We start from the raw sequence: 11083 nt of genomic DNA, 5'->3' as shown, positions 1-11083 counted from the left end.
TGAGGTTTTTAGAATGACCCCCGCCCCCCTCATGGAGAATGGCCCTGCCTCCCAAAGTCTGACCACCTCCCCTGAGACGAAGGGAGGGGCGCAGACTGAGGAGGGAGGTGTATGTAGGAGGATTCAATTAAGTTTCAGCTCTAAAAGTTGGGGGGGGGAGGGTGAGGAGAGGGTAGATCCACTCGCGGCGAGCCCCAGCAGGGAAAGGGTGCCAGAAGGAATGTGCGACCAGGAGTGGGCCGGCCGGTGCAGAGAGCCGGGATGGAAGGGGGGTCCAGTCCAGGGGAGCTGGACCCTGGAGCCCGGTGTCCCCTCCAGCTCTGGGTCCGAACCCGCGTCCACTCACCTCCAGGACCGCAAGGGTCCTGAGTCTCGGCTGAGTGAAACGACGCCCGCGCGCTCGGGGGACAAGCTGGCCCCGGTGGGGGCTCCCCGGCGCCCTGCAGCCCGCCTGATGAGGGGGGCAGTAGGACCCAGGGGCGGGAGAGCGCCCGCAGAGGGAGGGGGCAGGGGGCAGGGAGATTTAGGGGAGGTCTTTGGCTTTTTTTGGCGGAGCTGGGGCGCCCTCCGGAAGCCTTTCCAACTTTCCAGAAGTTTCTCGGGACAGGCCGGAGGGGGTGGGACCGCCATATATAGATCCTGGGAGCGGGCGGGCGAGCGGAGAGTGGAATCGGTTCGCGCGGCTCCAGAGCGACAGTCCCGTCCGGCGCCAGCCAGCCCGGCGCAGGTGAGGGGCGGGGGCGGCCTGGGGGCGGCCCGGAGGAGCGCCGCGCAATTGAGGGGTGTTCAAGGGAGTTAGGGGGGCAGATGGCCCGGGGAGGGGGTGCAGGCCCAGCCAGAGCGCGCATACTGGAGTCCCTGGCACTTTGAGGGTTTGGGATCGAGAACCCAGGGCTAGCTGGTGATGGAGGGCTCCACCGGGGAGATCAGAGCCGGGTGGGAGGGTGCAGGGTTCCCTAGAAGCATGGGGCGGGGCGGTGGTGGCAGTTAGGAGATAGTGGGGCTGGGGGCCGGGGAGGTATAAGCAGACCCTCTGCAGAAACAGGGAGACAGGGTCTGGGGCCTCTTCCAGCAGCCACAGGGAGGACAGGCCGCTCTGCAGTTCCACGTGACTCCAGTTCTGGGGTTGAGGCCCAGGGGCCAGCAGCGAGTGATGGCCCAGCCTCCTGGGATGCCTCCCCAGCCTCGGTGGGGGCATCTGACCCTCCTGAAGGTGGGGTGGTAGGAAAGGAGATGGCATGGTCTTGGCTTCTGGGGTGCACATGGTTTGCGGGGTGTCACCGACACTGGCTGCATTTCTGATCAGCAGCCTGCAGGGTGGATGGGGGCGGCCAGAGGAAAGACCTGAGCAGCAAGCTCCCTCCTCCTCCTCAAAAGCAGGGAGTGAGGAGTCGCAGGGGCTGCGTCTGCTGCCCGGCGCGACTGGAAGGATTTGACTCAGCCACCCTTGCTCTGTCCACCGCCCTGCCCTCTGATTCCTGGAGTAACTGCAGGGTTAAGGCCACTTCCAGAAGCTAGGTTCCCTGCCCCCAGCTTAGGGACATTCCTGAGGTGGCTGGAGGGGAGGAAGGAGACTGAAAGCACTTCCAGCCCGGCCTGAAGGCTCGGCCCCTCCTCTTCCCGGGTTTCCGGCTGGTCCCTCTGAGCTGCAGGGCCCGGATGGAGGCCTGGGGAAAATGAGGGGGCTTCGGTTCTCTGCAAGGGCCACCGGGGCCGCACCCTCCTGTGCTCAGATGGTTCATGCACTTGTCCCCCCTTTCCTGTACCCTCCTTTGTCTCTGGTCACTGGGATTCCCAGCAGAGATTTTTTTGTGCTGGCTGTGTAACAGGACGCCACAGGAGGGGCTCTGCGAGCTTCTGAGGAAGGAGCCCGGTGCCAGGAAGCCTGACCCCTGCTCATTCCTGAGGGACCCGGGGTGGCTGCCTGCCCTGGCCTCAGTCTTTCCCGCTGTAGAGCGAAGTGGTTGGCCTCCAAGATGACGGTAGATCTGGGACTGGCTGTGTCCCGTGCCAGGGGCAGTGTAGACAGGGTGCCCTTTGGGAGCTGGGCCTTCCAGGCCCTTCCTCTCCACCTCTGCTGGGTCCCATCCTCCTCACTGTTCTGTTTTCTTTCAGAATGAAAAAGGCAGGCATTGACCTCCCTCTGAGGCAGTTTCCAGGTACATTAGACCCCCCTCCCCAGTGTTTGGGACCCCAGCATCGCCTCCCCTTCCTGCCCGGTCCCAACTCAGTCTGGCTAGCCGTGGGCACAGCCCTGGCTAAGTGATCTTGTATTTTTCTTTGTGGGACTGTAAGTTGTCTAACTTGGCCCGAGGGCTGGCATTTCTCTGTGGCAAGGCGGGCGGGGCTGCGGGAGGGCGGCTTGCCTGCAGTGACTTGCCTTCCTCTGCCCCTGCTGCTGCCTTATCAGCAGCCCTGCCCCCCAGCACGTGTCTCTTCAGGATGAGACTGGGAAGCGAAGCCCAGGAGGGCTCCCAGGGTCTCCTGGCAAACCCTGACACCCCTGGGGACCTGAACCCAGGCCTGCTTCCCAGGTGGAAGCCCCCCTCCGCCAGCCGGCAGAGATAATTTAGCCTCCTGCCTGCCACGTCACCGGCTGCCTGAGGAGTCCCAAACTAGTCATTTGGAGCTCGCTGGAGAAGCCCCTCCCAGCCCTTTGAGGTTCTGGCTGGCTGGGGGTGGGGGCTGTGGAGATGGAGCCTGCCACGTGGCAGGGCCAGATCCGGGCTCTTCAGCTGCCTCCTCAGGGAGGGGATGCTGGTGGCCTCTGCAGTGATCTGAGCTCCAGCACCAGCAGTGTGGATCAGAGTGGCCTTTAAGTAGGGTGGCCATGTGCCCGTTGTCCTGGCATAATAATTAGTACTGCCTGTTTTATGCTGCTAAGGGTCCTTGTTTGTACAATAAATTATACAGTAACTCTGCCTTTGAGGCTCCAGTCCTGGTGGGGAAGGAGCCAGGGCTGGGAGCGAGGTGGCCTGGGGCTGAGATTTGCCCCTGCACTCATGCTTTAGGGTGAGACTCAGACCTCTCCTGCCCTGCCCACCCCCCCAGGTATTTGTGGCTCTCGGTGGCCCTCCCTGCTCTCCTCCCCTCTCCTTCCTTGGACCCTTTGCTTCTCCTTTGCACTGCACTGGCCCCAAGGAGGAGAGCAGCCCAGAGAGGGAGGGGATCTGCCTGGTTTGCAGGGTGGCAGCAGTAGAATCTAACCCAAAATCCAGTGCTCCCGCAGGTAGCCGAGTCCTGAGGGTCTTGCTCGAGGAGGACTGTGAGACGGGCTCTGCCAGAGCAGCGGGCTCCAGCCTCCACCAGGGCTCCTTCCCTGAGCCCTGTCATCTCTCCCGTCATCTCCCGTCCTGCTGCATGGCGGAGAGGGGAAAATGACCTGATGGGGAAGGGAGTTTGGAAATATCCCACGAACTGTCCTGATTGGAGGCCCAGAGAAGGGGAGTGGGGCTTGTCCTGGGGTTCACTGCTGCTGCTGCTGGGTTTGGGGAGGGGGCCTGAGGGTAGCCCCGAAGCCGTGGAGCAGATGGCCTGTGTGGGAGGCTGTCAGATGGGAGAGCAGAATGGAATCTGATGCGGCCCCAGCTCCCTGGGAGGCTGAACACACATCTGGCTAGCCTTGGTGGAGGGGGAGTGGGACACTGCTCTGTTGGGCTGTGACTCACCCCCTTCCCTAGTATCCTGTCCTCGCTGCTATGTCAGGAACACCTCCCCACCACCCACAGGAGTTTGTCCTAGGAGCTTTTGTCCTGGGGACTTCCCATCTGGTCCAGGGGCTGTGGGCGGATGGGCATGCCAACTTCCTGCCTAGACAGAGGCCTTGGACATGGAGACCTAGACCCTGCAGCTTGGAGAAGGGAGACCGAGGCTGGGTGGACACATACCTGCACACACTGAAGGTCACCTTGGGGCAGCAGAGTGGAGCATCTGGGCTCCCTCATTTAATGAGTGAACCAGCCAGTGACTCATTAACATCCCAGCGCAGAATGAACGGCATGGGGGTGGGGCAGGCCTGTCGCTCTGTCTACTCTGTCCCTCAGGACATCCTTTGCCCAGGCATCTGGGCTTCCTGCAGACACTCAGCCCAGTTGCTGCTTTTTCTCACTGGAAAAGCACCCCCAGGGTCATGTGAGATCAGGGCTGAACTCTGTATAAACTGAGCACCCCAGGTGTGGCCAAGTGGCCCTGTTTTGCCTTCATTCAGGAGGCCCGAGGCCTATTATGTGCTAAGCACCGGGAATACAGTGGGGAAGCAGATTGGCTAGGCTTCCTGTCCTGGAGGCCACAGCCTACTTAGGAGCAAGAATAAATACATAAAGAACACAGTAAATTTAAGCATTAGATGTCCAGTGTAGGAAATCAATAGGGTGGCAGGGCGGGACTTGCTGGAACCCAGCTTTGGATAGCGAGGTCACAGAAGGCCTCTGAGAGGCTGGCAGCCCTGGGTCAGGCCTGGGCTTCCTGAACCACAGGCTCTCCTGCTCCCATTGCCAGGGACTTGGTGGCAGCCTTGAGGCTGGGGAGGTTGTTGGGGAGGAAGGCCTAGGGCTTCAAGGCCACCCTCTCTGTGTAGCCCTCACAGGTCCACTGTGGTGCACGAAACCCACCTCCCAGCCATGCACTCCCTGCCGCTCCTCAGCGCCTTCTGCCTCCTGGCCCTGGCCCTGGCGGCCGAGGTGAAGAAACCTGCAGCCGCGGCAGCCCCTGGCACCTCGGAGAAGCTGAGCCCCAAAGCAACCACGCTGGCCGAGAGCAGCGCTGGCCTGGCCTTCAGCCTGTACCAGGCCATGGCCAAGGACCAGGCGGTGGAGAACATCCTGCTGTCACCTGTGGTGGTGGCCTCGTCGCTGGGGCTCGTGTCGCTGGGTGGCAAGGCGGCCACGGCGTCGCAGGCCAAGGCGGTGCTGAGCGCCGAGCAGCTGCGCGACGAGGAGGTGCACACGGGGCTGGGCGAGCTGCTGCGCTCGCTCAGCAACTCCACGGCGCGCAACGTGACCTGGAAGCTGGGCAGCCGCCTGTACGGGCCCAGCTCGGTGAGCTTCGCGGATGACTTCGTGCGCAGCAGCAAGCAGCACTACAACTGTGAGCACTCCAAGATCAACTTCCGCGACAAGCGCAGCGCGCTGCAGTCCATCAACGAGTGGGCCTCGCAGACCACCGACGGCAAGCTGCCCGAGGTCACCAAGGACGTGGAGCGCACCGACGGCGCCCTGCTCGTCAACGCCATGTTCTTCAAGCGTGAGTTGGGGGTGCAGACGTGGGACCTCCTCTTCCTCTTCCTTTTCTTCCTCCTCCTTTTCCCTCCAGGAGCTCCCCACGAGTCAGGACAGCATTCCTTGTGCTGGATTCTTTTTTTTATGCTCGTAACAACCTGCAGAGGCAGGACTGTCACTGAACCCTCTTTATGTGGCAGAAACTGGACTCAGAGAGGCAGAGGCATAGACAGTGATGCGCCTAAAGGAGTGGCACAGGGAGCCGAGCCCCCAGAGACTCCAGAGAATGTGCTCCTACGAAATCTCATCCATCACGGTGCTATTCCTTGTATGCCTTGGAATGGATACAATTTGACAATCAGGTCTACCTCAGTAGTGAGCTGGAGAAAGGCCCGTAATCCTTACCTGGGGGTCAGGCAGTGTGGCCTCCATTTCACAGGTGAGGCAGCTGAGGCTCAGCTAGGAGGGGCAGCGCCAGGCCTCAGGCCAGACGCGTCTGTATTGGATTGCAGGTTAGACTTAGGGTTCATATTTCGTTAGCGTTTGTGAGTACCTATGTCGATGATGCTGTTCTCACAGTTTGCTGTGACGATGAGGTGACCCTCATTTTCCAGATGAGACCAAGCTAGGACAGTGGCTAAGCCTGGAGGGAACACGGGTCTGGTTGTGAGTAGGGGCAGCGTTCAGGCCGCTGTCATACATTGATTTTTTGGTTATTTTCTGGCCACAGAGACAGAACTTGCAGACAAGATTGAAGGGTGGTCATGGGACACTCCTTGCCAGGGCACAGACCCCTCAGTTACTGGGTGGGGTAGAAAGCCCAGCTCAGCACGTTTCCCAGATACCTGACAAGTTCCAGGGCAGGGGCTGGACATGGAGTGGCTGAGCTGAGAGTGGAATTCATTCTCTGTCGTGTGGGAGCACCAGATACCACACCCTCAGACAGCGTGTCCTGGGGCCAAGGCCCCTCACCCAAAGCAGGGATCAGGTGCTCTGTGGGCGGGGTGCCCGGGGGAAGGTGGGCTGTGATCGTCTCTGGGGGGCACGTGTCTCTGACCCTGTGTTCTGCCCCCACCACAGCACACTGGGATGAGAGGTTCCACCACAAGATGGTGGACAACCGCGGCTTCATGGTGACTCGTTCCTATACCGTGGGCGTCATGATGATGCACAGGACAGGTAGGTGGGTGCCCTGCAAGCAGGGGCTCGAGGCAGGGGTTCCAGGGTGCTTGGGGTCTGGCCCGCCCCCACCCCACAGCCTGCCCAGCGCCCTCTCTGCCCTCCTCTCAGGCCTCTACAATTACTATGACGACGAGAAGGAAAAGCTGCAAATCGTGGAGATGCCCCTGGCCCACAAGCTCTCCAGCCTCATCATCCTCATGCCTCACCACGTGGAGCCCCTCGAGCGCCTGGAAAAGCTGCTGACCAAGGAGCAGCTGAAGGCCTGGATGGGGAAGATGCAGAAGAAGGCCGTCGCCATCTCGCTGCCCAAGGGTGTGGTGGAGGTGACCCACGACCTGCAGGTGAGGGGTGGCCCAACTCGGGCGCCTGCAGGGCTTGGAGGTGCTCGGGGCACCCATCCTCCAGTTCAGCAGGTCTGTCCTGAGCCCCCCTGGGTGTCCAGGCAGTGCTGGGCTCTGCTGCGGGGGGGTGGAGGAGGAGGCGTGGGTCCTGCCCTTGGGAAGGTGATGACGATACCAGCAGCTGAGTAGACCTGACCTCTTGCCGTGTGCCAGGCATTCTTCTCAGCACTGTATGTGTATTGGACTCTTCGAATCCTCAAAACAACCTTCTTAGGTAGGACTATAAACTTTACCTAACAGTTGAGGAAACTGAGGCTCAGAAAGGTTAAATAACCCGTCCAAAGTCACACAGCCAGTAATTCAGACATCCTGCTCCAGAGCTAGCCCTTGGTCACTGTGCTGCCTCTGAAGTGTGAAGTGCCCCAGTTACAGATTGTTCAAGCTGGATTGTCCACCATACGATAATAAGACTAGCAACCATGGGTCACCTAGGGTGGCCAGAAACTTAACACCCATGCTCAAGACCACCTGGGGTGGTGGGCAGAGGCTTGGAGAGAAGCAATGACTCCCTAAGGCCCCCTTGGCTTGTAAGTGGTAGGCTACCGTGAGACCTCAAGGTGGAAACATGGTGGCCTTTCTGTCACACAGGAGAGAGAGGTAGTTGGCCTACGCAGATGAGGAAACTTCCATTCATTCTCACCTTGGATGCCAGCAATGGTTCCTTGGTGGGCTGCTCACTCACAGGATGAATTCAGACTTGCTGCCAAGAGAGCTTCAAATGAAATGGGGCTTAGGCTGCAGACCAGAGACGAGTGGGGCTTGTACTGGTCTGTGTTTTAGACATTGGGAGTTTCCAGAGAGGGGTCATCCCTATCTCCCTCCCAGGCCTGGCCCCGATCCTTCTCCAGCCCATTCTCGAATGGCCGTTGTCCGACTCCTGTCTCCCCTCGTTTCTCCCGTGTCTGGAACCTCGGTAGAGCCACTACCAGCCAGTCCATGGGGTAGATTGAGCCAGGAAATTGGAAGTGGATGACTTGCGCAAGGCCACCGGGACTGGAGTAGCTGTGCCTACCTAGAATGCCTGTCCCAGGACCCTGTGAGTCTCAGGACCGCAGGCCTAGTGCCTGTTTGGCATGCTGGGGGGAGAGACTGTCCTGCAGAAGTCTGGGCCTAAGGAAGTCTGGTCCTTTACTGGCGTCTGTCCTGCACTGACAGCCACGGAGAGCCCTGGACACGGGCCCTGCCTTCAGGGAGCTCCCAGCCAGGTGGTAGAGACAGACAGGACCAGGCTGATAGGCGGGGAGGTCCAGGGGTGCTGAGACCCAGGGGAGGCACCATTTACCTTGTGTGCTAGGGAAGGCTTCCCGGAAGAAGTGGTGTTGGGAGAGTCCCAGTGGGAGAGGGGAGAGCCGTCTAGGATGCAGGTTGTTCAGCGAGGCTGTCTGGAGAGCAGGGTGGAGCGTGCGAAGGGATGTGGCTGGAGGCGGTGGCGGAGACACAGGTCACATATTAAAGAGCTTGTATGCAGCTTCTGAGAGCGGTGCAGAGCCACAGAGAAGGGGTGTGTGTGTGTGTGTGTGTGTGTGTGTGTATGTTTTAACTTTTTACGTGGAACACTGTAAAAATATATTAAAAATAGAGAGCTTAGTGTAATGAGCCCCCAAGTACCTGTGACCCAGCTTCAGGCATCATCAGCTCACGGCTAACGGTGATTCACCTACAGCTGTTCCTCCTGTGACAGATTGTTTTGAAGCAAACCTCGGGCATCTTATGACTCTGCAAAGATTTTAAGCCCTAGAGCGATGCAGACAAAGCTGTCCTTAGATCAGTCCTTCTCAAACCTGAGCACTGCGAGAATCACCTGGGCGGCTGTTAGCAAGGCTCGGGGCAGCGCAGAGATTCTGATTCGGCAGGTCTGAGCTTCGGGGCGGGGTCAGGCAAGCTCCCGGCGGTGCCACACTCTGGGAAGCACTGCGCAAGATTTCGGGGCAGTGCTGGGGCTCCATTCTGACTTGTTTTTCTGAGTCTTGGTTTCCTCATCTGTGCAGTGGCCATTAGAAGCCCTTGCAGGGTTGCAGCGAGGACTGAGGTGCCCAGAGCCGTGCCCGGCACACGGACGGTGGCCTGGGCAGTGTTGTCTCCTCTCTGAGGAGCAGTCAGGGTGGTGCGGGTAGAGGGTGAGGTGCAGGAGCCTGGTGTGCTGAAGCCTCACCTGGCACCCGCCTGGTCCCACAGAAACACCTGGCTGGGCTGGGCCTGACCGAGGCCATCGACAAGAACAAGGCAGACTTGTCGCGCATGTCGGGCAAGAAGGACCTGTACCTGGCCAGCGTGTTCCACGCCACCGCCTTCGAGTGGGACACAGAGGGCAACCCCTTTGACCAGGACATCTACGGGCGCGAGGAGCTGCGCAGCCCCAAGCTGTTCTACGCCGACCACCCCTTCATCTTCCTGGTGCGAGACACCCAGAGCGGCTCCCTGCTGTTCATCGGGCGCCTGGTCCGGCCCAAGGGCGACAAGATGCGAGACGAGTTGTAGGGCCCCCGGGCGGGCATGGGATGGCAGGAGGCAGCCGAAGGCTCCTGAGACATCATGGGTGCTATTGGGGAGGGGGAAGCTGAGGGACAGCCTCGGGTATTCCATGGGGTGGGGGTGGAGAACAGACTAGGGTTCCCGTGTGTATGCGCAGACCTTCCCAGCTAAAATTCACTCCACTGGGACGTGGCCCCCGGAGATCGTGATGCTGAGCCCGGAGATTCCACAGCCTGTGGGACCTGGGCAGTAGTCGTCCTGCCTGCCCTCGAAGTCCTAGGTCAAGCCGCCTCAATCAGTGTTCATATTTATAGCCACGTGCCTTCTCAGCTGCGAGAGGGGACCGAGCTGGGGGTTCAGGCCGGCCTCTTCTGACACTGCCACCACCTCAGCCCCCTCCCCGGCTCTACCCAACCTCTCACGACTTCCCTCAACTACAGAACTAGATGCTGCAGCCCTGGGGACCAGGCACCCCAGAGTGACCCTGGCCCCAGTGAGGGGCATCGGGAAGAGCTCGCAGCAGGGGCTCCAGGGCAGACTCTGGTCAAGAGCGTCGCATCAGACATCACGGGGGCGAACTTTTTGTTTTTTCCTTTTTTAGTTTTTCAAAGATGGGGAGGGAAGGGGAAACATGAGCCTTTATTGCTGTCAAATTGAGAACTTATTTGTACAATTTTTTTCAATAAAATTTTTTCCAATGAAATTTCGTTGGAGCATGGAAAAAGATTGGATCAGGAGATTTGCATGTCATTCTTCCCAGGGGACAAGATCTCCTGTTAAGCAGGTTTGCTACTGACAGCCCGTATCAGGCCCTGGACTGGTGGTGGCGTGTCATGCATCGGCCTGCTCTGTGCTAACGCTGGTGGCCCTGGAGAGGTTGTGGCTGCAGGGCCAGAATGACAGTGCTGGACCCGGAGCCCAGGGTGTCCCTGTCCTGTGCAGGGGCCCAGTCTTTGGCCCCCTAGCCTTTCCTTGCCAGCCGACCTCATTCCACATCCAGGGCCAGGGTGTGCGCACTCAGGCATGTTGTGGGTTGCCTGACTTTGGGCCTCACTGTGGAAGGACGGAGCAATGGCCTGATGTGGCGGGTTTGTAGCAGGGAGGAGGAGGGGAACCTGCCACAGTCCGCAGGCTGAGTGCCTCATGCCTCTCTTGGTCCTGCTGCCATGCCTCGCCTCGGGGAGGGAGAGGGATGCACAGGACAGGAACTCGGTGGCCGGGGAGGGAGAGGGGTAGAGGAAACCGGGTTTGAGCCCCATCTCTGCTGCCTGCCGCTGTCTGGCCTTAAGCAGGTCACTTCTTCTCTCTGGGCACCTCTCTGGCTTTCCAGGAGTCGGTGGTCCAGAGGATCCCTTACCTGGCTGGGCAACCCAGCAGAGTCCACCAAGACTCGGCTGCAAAAGCGCTGGGCAATTCACTCCCGTTCTTACCACGATGGAGTTTTAGCAAAACTGTTTGGAGTCCCAGTCCCAGGTCTGGACTCAATAATTTAGATCTCTACCCTCAAGGGGCTTCATCTAGAGGTGGAGACTTAGGGACAGTGACAAGTGTGCTTAGTACCTGCTGTGTTTCAGTCACCTAGATTGTTCTGTTTCAGACACGCCATGCCTGTTCCCCTGTCTCAGGGCCTTTGCACTAGCTGTCCTTTCTGCCTGGCAAGCGCTTCTAGATCTTTGTGGGGCTGGTTTTTGTCATCTAGGACTCAGCTCAAATGTCATCTGAGAGAAGGTTGAGAAAAGCCTTCCCTGACCACCCAACACAGCCCCTCCCCTACCCCAGTTTCTCTACCACGTGTTCTCACTCTGCTGACTC

The 11083-nt window shown here is 59.5% G+C and overlaps 1 protein-coding gene across 3 annotated transcripts; it reads left to right on the top strand.

Annotated features, from left to right (window-relative positions):
* Window positions 1-630: 630 nt before the first annotated feature.
* SERPINH1 (serpin family H member 1) lies at window positions 631-9978 on the top strand. Of its 3 annotated transcripts, XM_069469236.1 has the most exons (6): window positions 631-727; window positions 2116-2159; window positions 4586-5241; window positions 6297-6395; window positions 6507-6739; window positions 8975-9978. In XM_069469236.1, exons 3-6 carry the CDS (start codon window positions 4620-4622, stop codon window positions 9275-9277), a joined length of 1257 nt encoding a protein of 418 aa, XP_069325337.1. In that variant the 5' UTR covers window positions 631-727; window positions 2116-2159; window positions 4586-4619; the 3' UTR covers window positions 9278-9978. The 3 variants fall into 3 exon arrangements, with proteins under 3 accessions (XP_069325337.1, XP_069325338.1, XP_069325336.1); XM_069469237.1 differs by lacking the exon at window positions 2116-2159; XM_069469235.1 differs by lacking the exon at window positions 2116-2159 and having other exon boundaries at window positions 4577-5241.
* The last annotated feature ends 1105 nt before the right edge of the window (window positions 9979-11083 follow it).

Source organism: Eulemur rufifrons, chromosome 6, assembly GCF_041146395.1.
Source record: "Eulemur rufifrons isolate Redbay chromosome 6, OSU_ERuf_1, whole genome shotgun sequence".
Lineage (NCBI taxonomy): Eukaryota > Metazoa > Chordata > Mammalia > Primates > Lemuridae > Eulemur > Eulemur rufifrons.
This window is presented reverse-complemented; position numbering and strand designations above follow the sequence as displayed.